This window comes from Geotrypetes seraphini, chromosome 1 (assembly GCF_902459505.1).
Source record: "Geotrypetes seraphini chromosome 1, aGeoSer1.1, whole genome shotgun sequence".
Classification (NCBI taxonomy): domain Eukaryota; kingdom Metazoa; phylum Chordata; class Amphibia; order Gymnophiona; family Dermophiidae; genus Geotrypetes; species Geotrypetes seraphini.
Window position 1 is genome coordinate 151,662,274 of NC_047084.1, and position 25,092 is coordinate 151,687,365.

The 25,092-nt window shown below is 44.8% G+C and overlaps 1 protein-coding gene across 6 annotated transcripts in view; it reads left to right on the forward strand.

Moving 5' to 3' along the window:
• Positions 1-882: 882 nt before the first annotated feature.
• The window catches only part of HHIP (hedgehog interacting protein), a 385,274-nt gene continuing 361,064 nt past the window's right edge, over positions 883-25,092 (forward strand). For all 6 annotated transcript variants that reach the window (XR_004539039.1, XR_004539033.1, XM_033940011.1 and 3 more), the window contains exon 1: positions 883-1,619. Coding sequence is in view for 4 of the 6 variants with exons in the window: in XM_033940011.1 (XP_033795902.1) it covers positions 1,383-1,619 (237 nt within the window). In the remaining 2 variants the exon portion in view is untranslated. The remainder of the gene's footprint in view (positions 1,620-25,092) is intronic.

The window sequence follows — 25,092 nt, forward strand, 5'->3', positions numbered from 1 at the left end:
ATAACGTGTTTTTTTCTTCTTTTGTCACTAAAATAAGTTCTAGTAACCATATTGGTCCTATAGAAAACTGTTTTTGTTTTCCAGCCCACACAGGCTCCTTCTTTGGATGTAGTGTCAGAAGAAGGAAATTATGTAGTCTGGAAAGCTGGTGTAGCTACAACCTTTTTGTTTATCTCATTATAATGGAGAATGGCAAGTTCAAGCACTGGCAGGTTGGCCACTTTTATGACATATCTTTCGTCAGAATTTAGAAACTGTGACTGAAGTAGCCGGCAGCAATAAATGGTGTACTTGGCATACAATTTTTTTTTTCATTTGTCTAATGCAGGGGTGTCCAATGTCGGTCCTCGAGGGCCGCAGTCCAGTCGGGTTTTTTAGGATTTCCCCAATGAATATGCATGAGATCTATTTGCATGCACTGCTTTCAATGCATATTCATTGGGGAAATCCTGAAAACCCGACTGGACTGCGGCCCTCGAGGACCGACATTGGACACCCCTGGTCTAATGCCAAAACACCGTCTATCTCCAGGTCCAAGGTCCTGTACCACCTATCTGCTATTGATCTAATCTAAGGGAAAATGTAATTGGCCAACCAGCAGGTTAGAGCTCCTGCAATGGAATAGAATGCTATGCTAAAATGACGTTTTCTGCGTCTGGAAACTATCCTCATTACGGACGGACTCAGCAGCAGGTTGGACGGGACCCATCCTCTTCCTCGTCCTGCCAGCAACTTCTCCCTCCTCCCTTACCCTGCAGGCAGCAACCCCCCCCCCTTCCCTAGCAAGCAGTCAGCAGCGCGAGCCTCAGCAGTCAGCCCTTCTCCGGCGCGCGCCCATCTCGGGCTCCTTTCCCCCCCCCCCGTCCACCCCCACCCCGCCTCGCGGCGGACAGTGACGTCAAGGGGCGCGCGGTGGCAGCACCTCCCCGCACTCCGGTTAAAAAGAAGAAGAAAAGAAGAAGGAAACATGAGAGCCCTTCGGAGATGCAGGCAGAGACGCCCCAGTGCTACTGTCTCACCTAAACATCCAGGGAGCCGTCTCACCCCGTCAGACCCTCACCCAGCTACCGACACCTAGCCCATGTGGCGACCACTGAAACTTTCCCAGCCCGCCAGACAACTTTTTTTTTGGAGGGGGGGGGTCCCAGCAGCATCAAAAGGCAATCGCACACCTTTCTTGGCAGCATCCTATTTCTTTTGAGGGGGGGAGAAAAAAAAAGTAGTCATTTTCCCACGAAGACAAATAAAACAAGAAAGTGGCTTTTAAAATTCGACTCCCCCTTACTTTTTTATTTTTATTTTATTTTATTAGTGTCACTATTTTGACCCCACAGTAGTAGCAGCAGCAGCAGCACCAACCTTTTGACAAAGGGCTGAGGAAGATGCTCCCCACGCAGCTCCTGCTGGCCCTCGCCGTGGCGCTCGGCTCCTGCGCGTGCGAGAACGGCGACGCGGGTCCCAGGAGGAGACGGTGCATGGACGGGAGCCCGCCGAGGCGCGTGAGGAGGCGAGATCGCAAGCTGGCGCTCGAGCTGAGCGGGGGGCTCTGCCGGGGGCTCTACCCGCGGCTCTCCTGCTGCTCCAGGAGCGACCCTCAAGGGCTGCACGACCACCCTAAGGTAAGGCGCCCCCCCTGAGTAGGGGGGGGGAGGAGGAAACCCGGACGCCTCCAATATCTAGTCATACCACAGGAGGAGCTGACAGTTGGGGGTTTCTGCCGCGAGACGAGGGCGAAGTTCCCGGCTTTCAGCTGCACGCGGGACTGTGACAGGCGTGACGTGTTAACGCTTTGGTTGCCGAAGAGTTACTGGCGGTGTGGGAATTGCCATTTTTATTGTAACCAAAAGAAAAACCTGGCGTGGGCTTGGTTGCACCTTTGGGTAAGATGTCAGTCGGGGCTTAAGTAGCAGAAAAGGAAACATTTGCAACCTTTCAGTGCCTCAGCCAGGGAGCTTGCGTGCTCTCGGACTCCCGGTGCACTTGTAAATGGCGTGGTTAAAAAAAAAAAAAAAAGTTTTTAAACTGCTTGGAAAGGGAAGGCGCGATGTAATTTCCTTTGGCTGGAGCATTAAGTTGGCCACAGATTAGGCCGGAGGGCAGCTCGGAGTTGCGGAGCATCGTTGTTTCTCGTGGGTTCCCTCTGCAGCGGCAGCCTCCGCCTCCTCCCTTGTTACCATGGTTATCTGTGCCGCCGCGGCCGCTGCTGCTCTAACCTGAGAGACCAGAGGAAGCCCTCTCTGCGCCTCCACCCATAAAAAAAAAGAGGAAAGGAAGATCTGATAACTGCAAGCTGGAAACTGTTTTAGGCGAACTTCGAGCATTATTTCGCTTGTGTGATAAATAGTAGTAGAAGACTTCTTTGTTTGAACTTTGGTTTAAAGACTATAACCCCCCCCCCCCCTTCCCTCCCTGTCTGATAAAGGTTTAAAAGCGCCATTGTTTTGAAAGCTGGATTTGGAGGTAGCCCATGTCTTTTCCCTGAATTGCGTCTAGTGATGTACACGCATAAGGAAATGGCTTAAATATTCTAATTAGGGAAACACTGCTCGTGAGATAGACAATCAGGTGTCTTCACCACCCCGCCCCCCCCCCCCACCCACCCGATAGGAATTAAGAATTCCTCTGTTGCAGCACTGTAGTTGTCAAGGTTTGAGAAATTCTCTTGGAAAACTGCTGTTTCAGTCATACTGGGCCAGGCATAATTAAAAAAAAAAAAAAAAAAATCCCCCCTCCATGGCTGAATCGAATTTTTATGCTTGGTTCACGGTAGATTTCACTCTATTCTCATGTAAACAGCTTCTACGAATCAACATATGTGTCTGGGTGGTATCTCTCACTTTGTTTTGTAACAAAAAGCCATATTGCATCATTTAATTTGCTCAAGTCATGCAAATAGGAAAAAAAAAATCAATAGGACAAAAAAGGGGTCGACTTATCCTCCTCCCCACTAAACTGCTGCCCACACACAGAGCCCTGTTGCTTATGGTAAAAGAATAACAACAACACCACCATTGTGTTTGTTAGTTGGTTCACTAATGGGTTGAAACTGGAGAACATCATTCTCCTTCAGTCCGCTGTTCTGTCCAAATGTTCATGCCTTTTGAGGGAGCATTTGCCCTAAAGCCCCCCCCCCCCCGCCCCTCCTTCTTTTCCCAGATGACTGAGAACTGTCTTGTTGCAGGTTTTCAGCTGCAGATCTGCCTTTATTCCTGGCATATGCATCGCTAGTTTGAGAGATTCAGGGCAGAAATAGGATCTTTTTTCAGAAATTATCATTAAAACTTCTGTGTAGTACAGTAATTGAATAAACACACCTCCAATTATTCATCCTCAGGTAATAACTCTACTAGGCGTTTGTCAGCCTACTTATTTTACACTGTGGACATTTGACCTTTAAAAAAAAATTAGATCATATAATTCACTTGCTTTGGTTGCAGAGATTCTGGATACGAGATTGCACAATAAGGCAGACATTGCAAGTCCCACTACCTTGCCTCGCTTTTGCCCTAAGGGCTGTCAAGGCATGGTTGAAAAGTAATTGTTTTCAAGTGTGTCCTTCTACAATCATTTGTTTGCTCTCGCTCTTTGGAAGACAAAAGGTATTGTTGAACATATCCAACTAAACAAATAACCCCTGCGGGGTCCCTTTAACAGGTGCTTCCGTACAATGATCTATTTACATATTAACCTAAAACTGAAACTGAACTCTTTAATTACATAATCCAGTCCTTTAGCACAGACAGAGAAAGCATATGTTCTGTGCAACAGCTGAGCATCCTTGTAGGCTTATGATAGTTTATAGGAATAACTGGTTTTTGTCCACTTAGAGCGTGTTTCTCAACCTACTACAGTTGCATTTAATTTCTGTTAATGAAAACAGTAAAGGGTGGATAATCTTAATTGGTGATGACAGAGAAAATGTTCCCATATTTCATCTTTCTTATCATCTTCCTTCTTTTTACAGTTTTTTATTAATCACAAGCCTCACTCCTGATTAACTTGTAATTCTACCAGGTACCTGTGAGGTCTAGGTTGCGTAACCTAAGGTCAGATCCCACACTGGGATATCTGTCAGGTAGCCAGCCTCTAGCTCAGTGGTTTTCAACCCAGTTCTCGGGGGGCACCTGGCCAGTTGGGTGTTCAGAATATCCACAATTAATATGTATGAGATGTAATATATTAGGTTAAGAACATAAGAATAGCCTTACTGGGTCAGACCAATGGTCCATCAAGCCCAGTAGTCCGTTCCCATGGTGGCCAATCTAGGTCTCTAGTAGTTGGCCAAAACCCAAGGAGTAACAATATTCCATGTATGCATATATCTCTCATGCATATTTATTATGGATATCCTGAAAATCTACCTGTCCAGGTGGTCACTGAAGACAGGGTTGAGAACCACTATCCAACTCAGCCATCCATCCACTTTCAATAGAGGATAAAAATGACTGGGGAAGGCAATGGCAAGCCAGTCTGCAAAAAAGAAAAAAAGACCCCCATAAGTCATTCACAATTTGGTACTTGTGCACAGGAGACTACATTTACCTTTAATTTACCTTATTAAATGTTTATTCTAGTCTCCTGACTACTTGTAAACCGAGTTGAGCTCCAATGAGAGATGACCCAGTATATAAACCGAAGACTAGATTGAGATGACTTTGCAGATGTTGCAAATTAGTGAACAGCAGGCATAGTCATTAGGAGGCATATTAGAAGCTTTTCATAATGGCTACCAAATGCTTAACTTTGATTGCTACAGTTGAAGGTCTTGTCTTGTAACTTTCTAAAATTCAAAATGGAAACTAGTTTTCACTTTTTTTTTACCTTGATTTTTTTTTTTCTTAAAGATGCGGTGAAAATGAGAGGTGCTGGCACATTCTGCAGCGTTGGTCTAGGAAATCATTTTAATTGGCTTTAGTTAAGAATATATGTTTTCTGAAACCAAAGCTAGAATGATGTCCATACCTTCGGGTAAAAATCTATGTGTGTATTCTGTAGACTTCACACAGAACAAAATGTTACTCTCCTGCTGTGCTGAAGGCACGAACCTTAAGAACTACTGATAATTTATTGATTCCTGTTCCTTAACCTTTTAAAGAGTTTTAGGGACCAAAGTAAATTCCAAAACTGTATGTGAAGACTACAATTGGCAGAAGTGTGCCAGTGGCAACAGAAGGGGTGGGGAGAGGGTTTACAGTGTTTTTCGTTTTCTTATCTTTAGGGTTTTTTTTCTGGTTCTGGTTTAATGTCCCATCTCTATAAATTTAAATGCAATTTTAGTGTTTGGATTTAAGAACTGCACAAAAATGATTTGGAGCAGAGATTTGTTTTAATGGTGTTAATCATTATTTTTCCTAGATCATGTTGTTTTTGTAGGGGAAAAGGGTAAAGTGAGAGAAAAGAGGGGTCCTCGCTTGTCATATTTCAGGTGTTCTCTCAGGAAAGGTTGAAATCTTTCATTTTTCATGCTGGGCAAAGAAATCTACACTCACAAGAAGTTCAAAGTTCAGTTACAGAAGTGGAGTTACTTACCCCCTCTTCTATTAAACGGCGCTAGCAGTTTTTAGCGCAGAGAGCCGCGCTGAATGGCCTGTGCTGCTCCTGACGCTCAAAGGAACTCTATGAGTGTTGGGAGCAGCGCGGGCCATTCAGCGTGACTCCCCGCGCTAGAAACTGCTAACATAGTTTCGTAAAAGAGGGGGCTAGTATAATGGAAAAGCAGAGATATTCTCATTTTCAGAGCTGATGAGAAATAAAATATGCTTGCAGCCTTAGATGATATTTAGAGGTTTTGAGAGTTATTCAGTGAGTGTTCAGTTCTACATATGATATTCCTGGTGGAATTCTGTGCAAAAAATGTGAAAATTCTGTACACTATATTTCAAAATTTTGCAAAGTTTATTTGTAGTGTTTTGTGTAGAATTCCCCTGTCTTAAGGCCTGAAATTCCTTCTTGCCTTTTCTTTTCTCAGGTTCCAGTCTCCTCAGTTCCCTCTTTCACTCTAATTGAATTGTACTTCTGTCTCCCTCTAAATCCCACTCTCTCACTAGCACCCTGAATCCCTCCCTGATCCTCATGGTTTGGCATCTCTCTGTCCACTGGACAAGAATCTCTTCCTCTCTTCCCACACATGCCCCTTTCTGGCCTGGGTCTCTCTCTCTCTTCCTTTCTCTATTGTCCTCCACACCCCCCACTTGTAGGACAAGCATCCATGTCCCCTCCCCCTTGCTCCACCCCACTAGCAGCTCTCTTGCTCACACCTTGAATCTCCTCCCCATTCTCCATGATCTGGCATCTCTTTTCCTCTCTCCATTGGCCAAGCATCTCTTCCTCTGGGTCACACTCACATTCTTTCTCTACCACCTCCCCCATCCCCTGCAGGTCCAGTATCCATGTTCCCTTCCCTTTCTTCCTCCCATGTATCTGGTCTCTCACACACATACACACACACCCTGCCATGGATCTGGCCTCTCTCACACACATACCCCTACTCTGGGTTTGACACCCCTCCCTCCCCCCCCCCCCCCGTGTGGATTTGGCATTTTGTTTCCTACCTGCGAGCCCTCCCAAAGTAGCAGCAGTGGCTGGCTGGCCAGCAGGCAGAAGCGGCATTTTGAAAGCCTGACTGGTTGAGGCAGAGATGTTGGACTTTTTCTTTCAACTTGCAGATTCCAGCCTCTTCTTCCACCTCAATCACACAGCCTTTCCTCCATCCGCCTATTCACTCCTTTACCTCTCCAAATAGTGGAAACTTATTGGCCTCCCAACAAATTCCCCTTCCTACTTTCTCACTGAATTTGACTCCTGGCTTTCCAGCTTCCTTGATTCATCTTTACCCTCCCTCCTTCTTGGGGACTTTAACATTCACACTGACAATCCCTCTGACACTTATGCTTCTTCTTTTTTTTTTTTTTTAATTAATCTTTATTGATTTTCAAACTTTGAAAGTGCAGTACAATTAATTTAACATAAAATAAAGCATAAAACACACTATTAATTACACAATTTATACATAAAAACAGACATTTTCTCCCCCCTTCACTTATTAATACCATAAGACAAATTGTGTGATTATATTATTACTAGTGTTTAAGCCCGTTACATTGACGGGTGCTAGAATAGATGTGTAGACTTTTAGCACAATGGGTCGCTGAGGCGTTTCTTTCTTTCTTACTTTATATTTTTGTTCTCTCTCCCTACCCCCCTTTCTTTCTTTCTGTCTCTGTCCCCCTGTGTGTCTCTGTCTGTCTCTTCCCTGGGCCCCCCCCCATCTTACTATCTCTCTCCCTGGCTGTCTGTCAGTCTTTCTTTCTGTATCTTCTCCCTTCCTTTTACCTCCCATGTCCCCTGTCCAGCAGTAGCCTTTCTCCCAATCACACCCCTCCCCCCAAAGAAAACCAAGATAGTTTATTGTTCTCAACCAATTAAAACCCTCCCCCCAAATCAAAGCAAGATTGTTTCCTGTCCCCAACAAATCACATCCCTCTCCTCAAATGGAAGCAAGATTGTTCCCTTCCCCCTTCCCAACACCCCCCCCCTTTACCTAAAGTAATATAAGATTGTTCACTGATTCCCCAGCACACACACCACCCAAATTAAAGCAAAATATTTCCCTTCCCCAAACAGGCTTATTTGAGAAGGGGCTCGGCGCAAGCCATCCTGTTGAGACTTGAAAACCGCCTCACGCAGAACGCAGCCGCCGCGGGCCTAGGGTGTAGGCGTCAGTGACAGCAGGTTACCTGACCACCGAGGTCGGGCCCCCCAGTGAGGCAGCAGGTATTGCGGCGCTAGGGCAGTGCAGAAGAGGAGGAAGATGGGTCTGTGGCTCTCTTCTCTTCCTTTCCTCCTCCTACCTCTCCTGCTCCCGCAGTCTCCGGAACCCTTTTGCGAACTTTTCGCGAGAGGGAGCGCGATAGCGGGGCCGGGATGGGTGCCAAGGATGTGCGGTGGGGCTTCTTTTCGGCATCAGTGAGACAGGAGAGGTTGGAGAGGGATTTTTGCCTGCACAGGTTTGAGCCGCCGCCGGCTGCCGGAACACCTTCAGCTCGCCAGTCCCGCGCAGGGGCAGCAGCCAACCCTCTGCCATGGGTTTCGGGAGAGTCCTCAGCGGCTCGGAACTGCAAACAAAGAAGGGATGGCGTCTCTGCTGCCGAACTTCTTGCCTCCCACCCCCCTTCTCTCCGGCTCCGATGCATTGGAGGACCGCGAGTGTGGGGCAGCTGTAGGCGCGCATGCGCACTCCTTCTGGCCATGAACATACGGATCAGGAAACACGCAGGTAGGAGTGCGCATGCGCGCTTAACATTTTATTATATTAGATAATTAAGTAATGTATAACTTCAGAATCCAGTTCCCAACCCCCTCTCCCCCTCCCTAGATGTGTAAGGAAGTCTAAGAAAAGGAGATATACAACCATTAATGTGAGGTAACAAATATAGTCAATGAGCTCCACACTTTATTAAATAAATCACTAGACTCCCAAACATTCCGTATTCATTCTCTCATATTTATATGTGGTCCATACATTTGCCCACCAAAATGTGTAATTGATTCTGTCATGACTTTTCCAGTTATGTGTGATCATTTGGATAGCTATTCCAGTCATCATAAAGAAAAGACGGCTTTTATATTTATCTAAAGTAGGCTTAACGTGTAATAACATACCACAAATTATGGCTTCATAGGTTAAGAGGATAGAAGACTCAAGGATAAGATTTATTTGTCCCCAAATTGACCTCCAGAAACTAAGTATCAGTGGACAAAAAAATAACAGATGATCCAGAGTCCCTATACTAATATGACAATGCCAGCATCTATTAGATTTAGAATTGTCTAGTTTTTGTAATCGAACTGGGGTCCAAAAAATCCTATGCAATAAAAATAACCATATTTGTCTCATAGATGCTGCAACAATCATTTGGCATTTTAAAGTCTCAATATTATAGGTGGTTGCAGTTGAAGCAGGCTATTCAGAGTGGGTTCCCTGAATGGAAAAACTTAAAAACTTATTATAGCTTACAGATCCTTTGCTACCAGACAGATTTAGTAGGGCATCAAGCCGCCCAGTGGTATAAATTAATTTCTGAATTTTTGAATAAGAAGCCAAAAAACAGTCTTAGAGATATTTGGAGCATCGAGATAAAACAGTATATTTCTGTATCTCGTTGGCCACGAATTTGGACTTGGAGGTTGAAATGTACAGTGTCAGTATCTATGAGACACTTATGCTTCTAAATTACTTAACCTCATTCAACCTCCAGCTATGCTCCCCAACCTCCACTCACAGGTATGACAACTGCCTTGATCTTGTCTTCTCCAACTTCTCTACTTCACTATTCCCCATCTCTGATCATCATTTGATAACCTTCACAATTACTCACCCTCCCCCACAGCCAGAGCCAGTAAACACCAAAAGGTTTTGAAATCTTCAAGCCCTTGATCCTTCCATGTTCTCAGCCATTGTTTCACCTCTCCTTGCCTCCACTATGTTATCCAAGTCTGTCCATGAGGCTGACTCGTCGTACAAACTCTATTCTTTCCTCTACTCTCCCAGTTCCCTGCTCTGTCAGGTATACCAAACCTCAAACTTGGCTTACTTACGTTCCTGTATCTGCTGTGCCAAACGTCTTTGGCTCAAATCTTGTGCACATACTGACTTCCTTCGCTTTAAATTTATGCTGACCTCCTTTCATTTTGCTCTTACTCTGGTGAAGCAAGACTACTATATCCAGCTAACTAACTCCCTTTCTTCCAACCCCCACCATCTCTTTGTCATGCTGAACTCCCTTCTCAAAGCACAACCTCTCCCCCCAACTCCTCCATCTCTCTCTTCCCAGACGATGACTGAATATTTCCATGAGATTGCCCTTGAATTCATTGCTAAGTCACATCTTTCTCCCCTTTCCATCATCCACTCTCCTGACCTTCAAGCTCATACCATCCCTTCTTCCTTCACCCAAACAACTCAGGAAGCACCCGCAGATCCTTGCCTTGCTTGGTCCCATTCTCTCGACCCTCCTTCAATTACTGATGGCTTTTCTTCCTTCTCTGAAATAATGGAGGAAGAAACCGCACAACTTCTGTCCTCAGCCAAGCCTACTACATGCCCCTCTGACCCTATTCACACCCCTCTACTTGACCCCATCTCACATATTGTTATCCCTCCCATAGCGCTGCAAAACACATGCATTGCCTGAGCCAGCAAGAGCATTAGCGTAGAATAGTGCAGCAAATTAAAATTTGCATGGCCATTATTCTGAGCAGACAGTGGTAATTTTGTGGCACAAGATTCATGGTAAAATTTGATTCTACCGTGAAACTTTGAGCATCGGCACAACAGCAGGAACTAATGTATGATTAAACTGTTTCTTTTAAAACAAACAAACAAATATTTTCTTTAATATAAGAACATAAATTGTGCCGGCCTGGGTGAGACTAAATACACATTGAGGTTAGCATCCTATCTCTAATAGTATTCTGACAGTGGCCAGACCAGATTATAAGTGCACCACAAGATTCTTTATGTCGCACCTTGGGGCTCCACCCCGTACTTCCAACCCCATTACCTTCCGCAAAAAAATCACAAGCGACCTGTTCTGGTCTAAATTTCTCAATCTATTCTCCTCTGCCCCTAAGCCTGCAGATTCAGGTACTAATTGGCATAACTGGGTCGCTCTCTCCAAATCCACCTATCTTTCCCTCGCCCCCCTTTCCACTAAATCCATCTCCTATCCCCGCAAGGCCCCTTGGTTCCTCCCATATCACAGAGAGCTAAAACAGAAATGTCGAGCTCTGGAGCGCATATGGAAAAAATCAAAATGTCCTATAGACAGACAGTCCTGGAGAGTCAATATCAAGCTGTACAATACAGCACTAAAAAAAGCAAGAAAGAACTTCTATGGTGACAAAATCTCCAGGTCCAACAATCAAAGCAGTACTCTATTCAACATCTGGCGCTTCCTAACCTCCAAAAGAGACCCCACCTTGCTCCCGTCCTCTCCCTCAGCCGATGTTCTAGCAAAATTCTTCAACGATAAGGTTTCTTCCTTGAGATGCTCTTTCCCTCCTTCAGTCTCTTACAACTTCCTAGTGCCCACCGATTCCACTCCCACCCTAATGGCCTCCAATCCTATCCCAGCTGACAGATCCTGGACCACCTTTGAGTGCGTATCTGAATCCCTGGTCCTCAATCTCTACCTCAAACTGAAATTCTGTAATTGCTCCTTAGACCCATTCCCCTCCTACCTATACGAGAAGATTCCCACTCAGGCTATTTCTTCTATCACCATTCTCATAAACTCCGCCCTTCAGTTGGGCCATTTCTCCCCAGAAATGGGTCATATTGCCTTGACCCCACTACTGAAAAAATCTGACCTTGACCCTTCCATACCATCCAGCTATCGCCCAATTGCAAATATCCCTCTCTTAACCAAGATGCTAGAGTCCATCATTTCTTCCCAACTCTCATCATACTTAGAGAGATTCTCTATTCTTTTACCCTATCAATATGGCTTTCGTCCTAACTTCAGCACCAAATCCCTACTGTCTTCCCTGATTTCAAGGGTTCAACAACTTCACTCTCGAAACAAGTTTGCCGTCCTCCTACAATTTGACCTTTCCGCTGCTTTCAATGTTGTTCACCATGATATTCTTGTTTACCAACTTTCTGAGATAGGTATCAACTCAACAGTCCTAGGTTGGTTCTCTAAATTCAGCCGCTCTCGTTCATCCTCCCCCTGGAAACCGAATTGTGGAGTCCCGCAAGGCTCTCCACTATCCCCTATCCTTTTCAACATCTATATGTCCTCCCTAAAACTCCTCCACCTATCCCCCCTTGAAACAATTTACACTTATGCAGACAACATCCTCGTTCTCCTCGAGACCGATTCGAACCTCACCGACCTGTCTAAGAACATATCCTCTTGTATAATGAACCTACAATCCTGGGCCCACACTGTGCAAATGAAATTGAATGAGTCCAAAACAAGACTTCTTTGGCTCGGTCCAAAACTAGATCACCTACCCACCTCCATCCCACTACCCTCTGGCTCCTCTCTGCAGCTTGAGTTCTCGAGCAAGGTCTTGGGCATCATCATTGATTCCACATTGTCCTTCAATGACCACCTCCAATCCTTGGTAAAAAAAAATGCTTTTTCAGCCTTCACATGCTGAGGAAAGTTAGATCCTGCTTCTATCAAAAACATTTTACCCTCCTTGTCCAATCCATCATCCTCTCCAGATTGGACTATTGCAACTCTGTCTACTTAAGCCTAACTAAGAAAAACCTCCATAGACTCCAACGGATTCAGAATGCCGCGGCCAAGCTCATCTTCGCTAAAAGTAAATTTGACCATGTCTCCCCGCTCCTGGCCAAGCTCCACTGGCTTCCGATAATCGCCAGGGTCCACTATAAATGCGCCTGTTTAACTTTCAAAATCCTATATGGTATCCTCCCTCCCTTTATCCCTCTTTCTTGGAATTCCTCAAACCCTAATACCACCAGATCCTCCCACAAATTAAAACTATCCTTCCCCTCGCTAAAAGGCATTTCCCACACAGGAAAGCTAGGGACCTCCCTCCACTTCAAAATCACTGAGCTCTGGAACAACCTTACCTCCCCTCTTCGGAACTTGAGCTCTCTCCAAGTTTTCCGCAAACATCTGAAAACCTGGCTTTTCTCAAAAAATGTAAGTCTCCCTCCAACTTAGGAATCAAGGAAACTCTTATATCTTGGCATCCCAAGTCCTCTAAATTTTCTTCACACTTCTACCTCTAACCCTCTGTTGTAGTTCCTTCCTATTTCTCCTACTGTAAACCGCGTCGAGCTCTACGAACATGGAGATGATGCGGTATACAAACCTAAGGATTAGATTAGATTAGATTAGATTAGTAACATCTTATTAACTCCAAAAGGAAGCACTCTGGCACAATGCAAGTAATACAAAGAGTATTATCAGTAAATTTGAAAGAGTGAGATCATACTCCACATACCCTGGTGTTGAAGTTCAGTTCATTACAGTCTTGGTATGTGTAAAACTAAATAAATAAAAAAACAGGAGTGGGATGGGGCAATGGTCTTTCCAAGTGAAGAATAGCCAAAAGGATCAATAAAAACATAAATGTATTAAGTCAATCCACAAAGTAGACAACTAACCCATTTGTGGACATTGGCCCCTAGATCCATTCTTTGTTGTTCCCACCCAGATATAAAAGGGTTACTTTCCCAAGTTTACATGAATAACAATGATTTATGGACTTTTTCCTCTGGATGCTTGTCTAAACTCTTGTTAAACCCAACTACTGTATGCTAACCTCCTTGACATATTTTTGCAACATATTCCATAATTTAATTGTGTGTTGAGTGAAGATAGTCTCTGGTTGGTTTTAAATTTGCTTACCTATTAATACTGTGGAGTGTCTTATAGTCTTTGAAAGGATAAACATCCATTCCCTGTTCACTCTTTCTACTATATTGTTGATTTTATAGACCATGTCACACCTTTGCTATTTCAGCAACATTGACTCACTTAGAATTAAATTTGAAAAGGATTTTTCTTGTTTTTAAGACCTATATAATGTGAGGGCTTCAATGGCTGGGAGGGTGTAGATGGGCTGGAGTGAGCTTTGACGGAGACTTCAGTAGTTGGAGCTTAAGCACAATACCAGGCAGAGTTTTGGATCCTTGCCCAGAAATAGCTAAGAAGAAGAAGAAATAGCTAAGAAGAAGAAGAAAAAAAATTTAAATTGAATCAGGTTGGGCAGACTGGATGGATCATTCAGGTCTTTATCTGCCCTCATCTACTATGTTACTATGATTTTGCTTACTCAGATGTTGCAAGACCCAGATAAGCGTAACCACCATGGTGCCATGGATGCTTAACAGTTCCCCAATAATTGGCAATCTATATTATTCCTTACATGCTTACCCCTCTCTGATGACCAATACCAGCCTTGACGGCTGGAGTGCTCATTGAGGGGACCGCTCCATCCAGGGTCGATGGACTTCCCATCAAAAGGGTTGGTTAATCAACCATCTGGAACTTTGAGCAGTAAGGCTGGCATTGAGGGCACTGCAAAACATTCTGGCAGGAAAAGCCATAAGAGTGTTTTCTAACAATGCCACAGTGGTGGCATATGGAAATTGACAGGGAGGCACCAGAAGCTCTCACTTGAGTTGGGAGGCTCAGATGCTGTTCCGGTGGGTGGGCTCGCATCTTCAAGATATCTCCGCAGCGCACATGGCTGGAGTGGATAATGTGCAAGTAGATTTTCTCAGTTGCCAAGTCCTGGACCCAGGAGAGTGGACTCTCACAGAGAGCATTCTGTCTCATTGTGCATCATTGGGGCATGCCCCAGATGGACTTGATGACTTCAGTAAGAAACTTGAAAGTCAAGCGCTTCTTCAGTTGGAGGACAGAGCCAGGAAGTTTGGGGCTAGATACATTGGTTCAGCCCTGGCTGGCTCAAGAACTTCTTTACATCTTTCCCCCTTGGCCTTTGGTGGGTCGGGTCATTCACAGGATAGCGACTCATCCGGGATTGGTGATCCTCTTGGCTCCAGACTGGCCTCGCTGTCCATAATATGCAGATATGGTCTCTCTTCAGTGGAAAAGGAAGCTCAGGCTCCCTCCTCATCGCGACCTGTTCAGTCAGGGTCCGGTGCCCAAGGGGAATCTCCAGCATTTTGGTCTTATAGCATAGCTCTTGAGTGCTCAGCCTTGATTTGAAGGGGCTACTCTGATGTAGTCATTTCCACTCTCTTGAAGTCTAAGAAACCCTCTATTAGGGCAGCTTACGGCAAGGCTTGGAAGGCTTTCCAGCAGTGGTGTGCAAGGGAGCACATGGAGCCATTAAGTGCTCCCATTCTGGTAATTTTAGCTTTCCTTCAGGCAGGTCTCAAGAATGCTATACTAAGAATACCAAAACATAAAATTAATTAAATGTTTAATTTATTAATTTCTTTAATTCAATTCATATCCTAAAAACTAACAAAATTTATTTCATCTATATTTAAAATCTACAATAACAAATAATACAAAGTGCAGAGTGCTACTAATGGCAAAATCATAGGCTGGGAAAGCTACAGGTACTATCTAAAGCTTTTAAATAGAGTCCATCAATCAATCTTCAAGGCTCTTAATGATGTTAAGTTTTGAAGCCATTCAGACCCAATAAAGCTCACTTAACTTGATGATGAATCAATTAAAGTCCCAATTGTTCCTTATATTCATGATCCAATAAGAATTGCTTAATATGAGTTCTGAGGTTCTTTCTTCTCTCGCTTCTTAATCCTTATTGTTTTCCAGGTTCAAGGTTTCCAAGGTTCAAGTGGCTAGTCTTTCATGTTTTAAAGTGCATGGTGGTTCTTCTATGCTTATGGCTCATCCAGATGTGACCAGATTTCTCAGAGGGGCACTTTGTTTGCAGCCTCCCCTATATCAGCTGGCTGAATGGAAGGGGGGAATGAGAGTGAGAGGGGAGATGGCTAGATGGAAGAGGGGGGAGAGAGGGGGAGATGGCTGGATGGAAGAGGGGGAGAGAGAGAGTGGAGATGACTGGATAGAAGGGAGAAAGGGGGAGATGAATGAAAAGAGGAAGAAACAGAGAGAGGAGAGATGTTAGATGGAAACAGGGAAAGTACAGAGTTAGTGAAAGATTGGGGAATAAGAGGAAGGCAGATGGGAGAACCAGGATGATGGAAAAAGATAGAAAGTTGTTGACAGAAGCCGTAAGAAATTGAACACTGGATAGTAAGAATGGATGAAATCTGGATAGTGAGACAGCGGAAATTGAATAAATATTAAAGGAAAAGATCAATATTGGAGAGGGATGTAGTGGAGGAAGTGAACAAGAGTCGAGGAGAAAGAAAAATGACAAATGGATAGAAAACCCTGGCAAGAGAGTTAAAAGAAAACAAAGGAAAACAGAAACCAGAAACAGTCCAACGAAAGTAGAAAAATGAAGATGCCCTTTTACTAAAGGGGGTTAGAATCTGGGCTTAGCACAGGATTTTCTCATGTGCTCAGTGTGGCATTTCTCAAAAACAGTTTCCTTTAAGGTTTTGTTTTGGGGTTTTTTTGCAGGCCATGTGCTAATATTGTCATTAGCACATGGTACCTGCAAACTGATAACACATGAGTGCTTAGGCCCAAATTCTATAAACGGCACCACTAGTTAGATGCCATTAGGTGCCCTAACGGTGCTGAGTTTAATTGGTTTAATTGCTTTTAATCGATGCAATAATTGATTGCGTCATTTAAAAGCAATTAAAATGTCATTAGAAAAAAAACAGATGGAACTGCGACCATGGAGGCACCTACTGACACCTAAAGGTAAAAGAGGTGTTGTTAATGCCAGAAGTAGCTTTAGACATTGGTAGGTGCCTCAGGTTGCAATTCTCATCACTGATAGGTGCTAGAAATGCAGGCCTTGAAAACCCTAGCCTATATTTCTGACGCCTTTCTATGAGGTAGCTGCAATTTTATAAACGGCACTGCCGTGTGATTGATACACAATCAGCACCGCTTTTGTGGGCGGCTGCCATTTATAGAATCCGGCCCTTACTGCCTCTTATTCAGGAGGTGTTAAGCATACCTACATTAAGTCTGTGCTATCTAGTTAGCGCAAGCTAAAGAGAAAGCGCTAGCTAGCTGAATAATGCTTCCACATCCATTCCCCACCCATGGCATGCCTCCTCCATATATGAAAAATAATGTGCGGTTAGAACCAGTGTTCCCTCTAAGCGGGCGGGTGTTGTGAGCAAACTTTTTTCACCGTGAGCCAAAAATATCGGGCGCCAGCAAGTTATGAGCCAACTCGCCCGATTCTCCTCTCGCCGCCCTGCCATCTGCCGTACGCCTCTTCCGATCGTGCGCTGTGACGAGAAACGTGTGCGCTGCGATGTAATATTTTGTGCGCCAGCGCACGCCAGCGCAGCTTAGCGGGAACACTGGTTCAAATGGTTTTATTTATTTCCCCAAATTTATTTTTGTTATACGCATTGAAAATATTTGATATTGCGTTTAAATCAAAATCTCAATAAACTTGAAACGAGTGCCCGTGAGATTGTGGGAGGGTTAAATACTCAAAACTTAGAAGTTTTTGCTACGCCAGCTTTCTGGTATCTTTACATACAGTGGCGTACCTAGCATATGTAACATCCGGGGCCCATCATTTTTTGGCACCCCCCCCCCCATCTGTAAGAAAAACATGATTTTTAGTAACAAAACACACGTCACACATGAGTACCTAGGAAAAGGCAGCATCTTACATATTGCAGTGAGCAGTACATCAATACACCCATTGTAAAACTAAACAAGCCAGACCAGCACAGATCAATCCTACACCGTCAATCCTAACAGAAAACCATGTCTTTCGAACACACAGAACACAGAAAACACCTTCGCCTAGTAAGGAATATGTAATCACAAACTAACCCCTCCCTCTTTTACAAAACTGTAGTGTGGATTTTAGCTACGGAGGTAACAGCTCTGATGCTCATAAAATTCTGAGCATCAGAGCTGCTACCACCAAGGCTGGTGCTAAAAACGCTTCACAGTTTTGTAAAAGGGGGGATAAAATAAAAATACATAGACAAAGGTTAAATTGAACCAGCAAGAAGCTGGACTCTGCATACAATGCTTCACAGAAACAGTGACACATGTCTCCTAAAGCAATAAATAAATAGAAATTTTTTTCTACCTTTGTCTTCTGTGGTTTCTCCTTTCCTCATCTTCTTGTAACTCTCTTCCTTCCATTCACTGTCTGCCGTCTCTCTTCCCCTATATGGCATCTTCTCTCCTTCTATGCCCCTTCCAGAAACTGTATGCCTCCCCCTTCCATCTCTCCTTTCACCCCATTGGTCTGGCATCTCTCTCCTCGCCTTCCCTCTCCCACACCTCTCCTCATAGTCTGGTATCTCCCCTTCCCTGATTCTCTGGCATCTCTCTCCTTTCCTTTTCTTCCATCTTTCGTTCCCCCTCCATGCTCTCACATCTCCCCCTTCCTTTTCCCTTAGACTGGCATACCTTCCTCCTATGCTCCAAGCCCTGGCATCTCCTTTAATTCCCTCCCTCATCTTCCTTCTCCCTCCAGCTGGGTACCGCAACACTCTTCCCTGCAGCTCTGCACTTCCCCACAATTGCCATGCTTCGGTTCCTCTTCTTCCTTCCTTCCTCCCCCCCCCCCCGCGGGACCCTGCGGCACCATCAACTCTTACTCCCTCTAATGTCGGCCCTGCAGCTCCAGACTTCCTCGCACCTTCTCCCCTCCCCCTTTGGATCGCTATTATTTTAAATGTTATAGCCGCGGAGCTGTATCCATCAGTGGAGATGTCTAACCTCGGCCTGCCCCGGAACTCTTACTGCAGCAGCCGCCCGTCTAGGCAGGAACAGGAAGTCACTGTTGCAGTAAGAGTTCCGGGGCAGGTCGAGGTTAGACATCTCCACTGATGGATACAGCTCCGCGGCTATAACATTTAAAATAATAGCGATCCAAAGGGGGAGGGGAGAAGGTGCGAGGAAGTCTGGAGCTGCAGGGCCGACATTAGAGGGAGTAAGAGTTGATGGTGCCGCAGGGTCCCGCGGGGGGGGGGGGGGGAGGAAGGAAGGAAGAAGAGGAACCGAAGCATGGCAATTGTGGGGAAGTGCAATCCCCCCAATGCGTCCCCTTACCTTACCTCCCCTTACCTTTGCGACGCGTGTGTGCGCTGTGAAGAGAAACTTTGCGCTGCGATGTAATATTTTGTGCGCGCGCGCAGGCCAGCGCACCTTAGCGGGAACACTGGTTAGAACATTGAAATGGAGCAATTACAGCAAAACGTTTTAATGCATTTTGTGATAAGCGTTTTCATGCCCTTAACACCCTTTAGAAAAAAGGCCCCTAAATACAGTAACCAGATAACACTTAATTTAGGATAAAATAGTGTGTTAGATGTATTAGTCCATTCTATGGATTATTAAAACTAAAACAAAAAAATGAAAATAAGGTGATATATTTTTATTGGACTAACTTAATACAATTTTTCACTAGCTTTCAGAGGCCTAAACCTCCTTCTTTAGATATGGATAGTAAACCATTTGATATAAATGCAGATTCTTTCATATTAATTAAACATTAATGAAGGAGGCCAGGGGGTGGATGGGAGTTCACCATAGGAGGATGCATAGTAGGGAAGTGTCTATCATGTTGGAGTGCACAGGAGGGGAAGTAGTGTATGATATGTGTGGTGAAGCTTTACCTTGGGTCAGCCCTGCATTTTTAAACAGCGTTTGCACCATTTTACTTTTTTATTTTTACAACTTGTTTATTTTTTCTTTCTTTCTGAGGCTTGCATTTCTGAAAATTGTAATGCTGTTTATAGCTATTCTGCATGCTGTTTTAGATTCTTTAATTTGTATTATGTATTTTTATCTTATTATCTTTTTCATTACATTTTTTTCTTTAATTTTTTTAGGGCTGTATTTTGCTTAAAATTTGTAATCGTGATTAATCATGAGATTAAAGATATATTATTTACTCCTTGTGACTGTGAATCATGGAGGGCTAAGTGACTTTCTCAGAGTCATAAGGAGTCATAAGGAGCTGTCATAAGTAGGGTTACCATATTTGTGAAGCCAAAAAAAGGACACATGACCCTTGCCCCACTCTCACCTAGGCAGTTGCCTGCTGTGTATAGTCAGGGTTATAGCAAGCTATAATTGCACTCCATGTGACTTGCCCTCCATGGCACCCCCATCCTTTCTTGTGATGTGCCCATGATATATCAGACTTTCAGTTGTGAGTCTATAAAATACTGAATGGAATGGATCAACCCTTGAGTTAATAACCATGTGGAAACAACAATAAACAGTCATCCAGCTGTAACAGATCTGAAGCATCAGGTGCAATTGCAAACACCAACAAAATACCAAAATAGCAGGCTATGTGGGCTTTATTTCAGTATAGCCAGGGAAACTAGCTCTCTTTCCTGACATAGTCAGGTTCAGTACCTCTCCCTCCCAACAGTGGCGGTGATCAAGACAGGCTGCCAACGTCAGATCCTTCCCTCTGTGAGTCTCACATATGCAGAAACAGGAAGTTGAAACATAGTAGGTGGGACTTGCAGCCCTGACGTCGGCAGCCTGTCTTGATCGCCGCCCTTGCTGAGTAGCTGAAGAGGGCCGCGAGGAAGGGGGTGCTGGTGTGGGTGCAGGTGGAAGGGAGAGGGCCAGATGGGAAGGCTGCCAGAAGAGGAAGGAGCTCCAGAGCACAACGCCAACCCCAGCCAGGTTATTTCTTTTGTAGGCTGCTGCCGCCACCCCTCAAAATGGTGAAAACCGGACTAGAGAGATGAATTCAGAAAACCGCCTGTATGCCTGAGGGAACCCTCTAAAAAAGGACATGTCCAGGGAAACCCAAACATTGGTAACCCTAATCATAAGGAGCGCCAATGAAAACCCCCCCAACATTCCTGTAATTAATTGCATGATTTATTGAGATTAAAATTTTAATCAACATGTAGCCCTATTTTTAATTTCTGTCTGATTTCCTCATTTTATCATAAAGTTAAAGTTTATCAAAAGTTAAATGCCACAGTGGTAACAAAAATAGGGATTACAATCCAAACCAGTTAATATCTCAGGAAAGTTTTTTTAAAAATGCACAGGAGCTGGAATTGAATGAACAAACTGCTATAACAATTGGGAAAAGATGTGGAGCCACTTTAGATGAGCCCTAGAAAAGCAAGGTCAATATCATTACAGTTTAAAGTGCTAAGTAGGTGATATTAGATATCAATGAGATTGAAGAAAGTAGATCTACAAAATAATAGTATCTTTTGGAAATGCCTAGAGGAGAACAAACATCTGCTGCAAATTTTGTAAAAGCGCTTATAAAATAAATAATTGTGGTAAGGGATGTCATTTATTAGCAACAGAATATTGTATTCTACCCTATAATAGTTTGCACAGATGACATTAAACTTATAATTTTGTTATCAGCATAACAATAGTAAAATGATTAAAAAGAAGCTTAAATAGTAGGGCTGTACATTGATTACAATTTTAATACTGCATTAATAATCACAAAAAGTACCCCATGTACAGTGCAATATAGAGATAGCAAATGTAAATTTTCAAAACTGACATATTTCAATTACTAAACTAAAAATAAAAAAATATGTGATATCTTTGTTGTTTGGTGATTTTCTTTCTAATCTTCTCATTCTCTGATTCTGCTTCTTTTTCCCTGTGCTTGCAGTACAGCTCTGTGCTGTCAGCTGTTTCCAGGGCCTCCTCTCTATTCACTATTTATTTGTTTCTCCAGCAGCTCTCTGGGAATGGGGGGAAAGTGGCACCAACAGCTTTCTAGGAGAGGGCAAGGCACCATTAACTCTCCAGGGGGAGAGTGGACAGTGGGACCAGTAGCAGCTCTCTGGGACCAGTAGCAGCTTTTCTGAGGTGGAGGGTGGTCGGAAGGAGCAGGACTCTTAGGCAGGGCTGGTGTTAGACCTGCTGGGCCCCAGAACAGAAATTAAGGCGGGTCCCCCAATTCCTTTCCTACCTGCCCCTTCCCGATTTCCTCACCCACCAAATGTCCTTCCATCCAGTATAGCTCTCTCCCTCTCTACCACCATTGGGTCCACCCTTTCTCTTTCCAATTATTCTCCCATCCAGCATCTTATTTATTTATTTATTTAATTTATTTCATTCGATTTCTATTCCGTCCTCCCAGGAGCTTAGAATGGGTTACAAGCCAACATTCACAAAAGTTACATTGGACAGTACATTTGGTGATACAATACAATACAATATTATACAATACAGTCATAAAGGGCAAGGCTGGGGACATTCATAGGGAAGTCTTCCTCCTCCTCCCATCCAGCGATTCAGTTTAAAATCAGGACCGTTAGGTGTGGGGGGGGGGGTCAAGAGGAGCAACTCAGGGTGGCCCCCACAGGAGGAATGTCCTTCTCTTCTTCCCCCTCCAGTCCAAAGCCCTCCCCACCTCAATAGTGGTTCTCAAACTCTGCCCGCAGCCTCCTCCGTGCTCTTCCTCCACTGCAGCCCGCTAAACTAGAAGCAGGAAGTAGCATCATAGAGGAGGTGGGCTGCAGTGAAGGAAGAGTTTGGAGGAGGCCGTGGGCAGTGCTTGAGAACTGCTGCCATGCCAATGATCCCCTTGAATGTTAAAAGGTGAGGCAGGGGGAATAAGGGAAGGACATTCCATCTGTAGGGACCCCAGAGCTCCCTACTTGACTTGTGCTAATTTTTTTTTTTTCACACAAATTAAACAACGCTTAATCGTATAGCAGTATGGAAATATGTACTGTAAGTATGAGTGCGTATATTTCACATGACTTCTTACAAGCTGTTCAATTCATTAACAGTGCTGTGGGTTTTCTGCAGCCTTGTCTATCTGCAGCCTTAGTAATTAGGGCTGTCTGTTTATGCTTGGAGCTCTCTGCACCTGCTTGAGCTAGGGAGTTTGAAAGGGAATTGATACACTGTGCAGACCTGCTGGCTTCAACAACTGTCAGAGCCCAGGTCAAGGGTTTCTGGAAGGTGATCCTAGTAGAAACAAGGATATCTCTTGAATTTTCTGGTGGACTAGTGGCAGTAGCTGCACCCCCAAAGAAGATTCATTTAAGCCCTGTTTTTGGCGCCAAAATTGTCTTTAGATCCTCTCCTGCCATCTCACCATCAAATCTGAATGAGAGCCCCTTCACTATCCCTATTGTCTGAAGCTTGGGTTACCAGATGTCTGGGAAACCCATCACCTACTTTTCCCCAGGCCCAGTTGCTATAATTGAATCTTTGAGTAGCTGGCAGCAACAAAGGTAATCTTGCTACCACCGGCCTACTCCGGAAACTGCCTCTCTGCAAGTCTTGCGTACATGGGAACAGGAAGATGTTGTAGAAAGGCGGCTTTCGGGGCAGGCTGGTGGTAGCAGGCTTACCTCATTTCTGTTGCCAACTGCCTGAAGATTCAATTACAGCGGCCAGGCCCGGGGAGGAGTAAGGTGGGGGAGTCAGGAGCTAGAGAGGTCTTGAGGGGAAGCAGCATCAGAGGAGGGAGGAGAGGGGGGCTGGAGAAACAACATGAAGGAAGGACTGGAGAAACAGCATGAATGGAGGGAGAAGGGATGCCTGGAGAAGAATTATTGAAAGGAGAGAAGAGCATGGAGTAAGGTTGTGCTGGATGGGGGGGGGGAGACAGAAACAGCAGGAGAGGAGGATGGAAGGAGAGAGAGGGGCACCCATGGTGGGGGATGAGGGTTGGAAGGAGAGAGAAGAAAAAAGAAAGTAAGAAGCACCCACAGGAGAGGGGGGTTGGAAGGAGAGAGAAAGAAGCACCCAAGGGGGAGGAGGTTTGGAAGAAGGGAGAGAGAAAGAGAGAAAAACCAAAAGGGTACAGAGAATGGAAAGGGGGACCAAGGAAATGGGTGGAATGTAGGCAGGGCTGTGGGTAGAATATAGGCGGAGTCATATGCCCTCTTTTTATGTCTTCACAAATATGGTAATCCTGCCTGAAGCTGTAGACTGAGAGAAATAGATTCAAGCCTGTCTAAATCAGTTTTTCTCAACTTCTTCAAGCCAAGTACCCCCTAAGTCTAACTAATATCAACCAAGTACCCCCGCCCAAGCTCTGCCCCAGACCTGCCCAGGCTTTGCCCCTGACCCCACCCGCACCCCCATAATAATAGTACTAATTGTAATGCAATTTCTTCCATTCATTTTTTATATACACACAATATAATGCAGTGGTCTCAAATTCAAACCCTTTGCGGGGCCACATTTTGGATTTGTAGGTACTTAAGAACATAAGAACATAAGCAGTGCCTCTGCCGGTCAGACCATAGGTCCATCCTGCCCAGCAGTCCGCTCCCGCGGCGGCCCAAACAGGTCACGACCTGTCTGAATCACTAGAAGGGGCTCCCTTGCCACCTTGGTATCTCGTTTAAGTCCTGCCTTCCTATCGAAGTCCTAGCCCTCCAGTCTTGCACATGCACGACCTGGTTGGTTTATACTCATTACCTGGTTAACATTCTATACTTGTGTTACATCCCAGCTCCTCCCTCAGTATCCCACGATCCCTTTATCCGTCAGGAATCTGTCCAATCCCTGTTTGAATCCTTGGACCGTGGACATCCCAGCTCCTCCCTCAGTATCCCACGATCCCTTTATCCGTCAGGAATCTGTCCAATCCCTGTTTGAATCCTTGGACCGTACTCTGCTTGATCACTTCCTCCGGTAGTGCATTCCAAGTGTCCACGACCCTCTGGGTGAAAAAAAACTTCCTTGCATTTGTTTTGAACCTATCTCCCTTCAGTTTCTCAGAATGCCCCCTTGTATTTGCTGTCCCCTTTAGTCTGAAGAATCTGTCCCTATCCACCCTCTCTATGCCCCTCATGATCTTGAAGGTCTCTATCATATCTCCCCTGAGCCTCCTTTTCTCCAGAGAGAAGAGCCCCAGCCTTTCCAGCCTCTCGGCTTATGAGCAGTGTTCCAGCCCTCTTACCATTTTCGTTGCTCTCCTTTGGACTCTCTCAAGTACCGCCATGTCCTTCTTGAGGTGTGGCGACCAATACTGAACGCAGTATTCCAGATGCGGACGCACCATCGCTCGATACAATGGCATGATGACTTCCCGTGTTCTGGTTGTTATGCCCTTCTTTATGATGCCCAGCATCCTGTTGGCTTTTTTCGAGGCTGCTGCGCACTGTGCAGATGGCTTCAGTGATGCATCCACCAACACACCCAAGTCTCTCTCGAGTCTGCTGTCTCCCAACAATACCCCCCCCCAATTTGTAGCTGAACAACTGGTTCTTTTTCCCTATATGCATGACCTTGCATTTGTCCACGTTGAAGCGCATTTGCCATTTGTTTGCCCAGTCTTCCAGCTTGTCCAGGTCCCTTTGTAGGTCCTCACACTCCTCCCTGGTCCTAACTCTGCCGCACAGTTTGGTATCGTCTGCAAATTTTATAACCTCACACTTTGCCTCCTTTTCCAGGTCATTTATGAATATGTTAAAAAGCAACGGCCCCAGCACCGATCCCTGTGGCACACCGCTCGTGACTCCCCGCCAGTCAGAAAATTGACCCTTTACTCCAACCC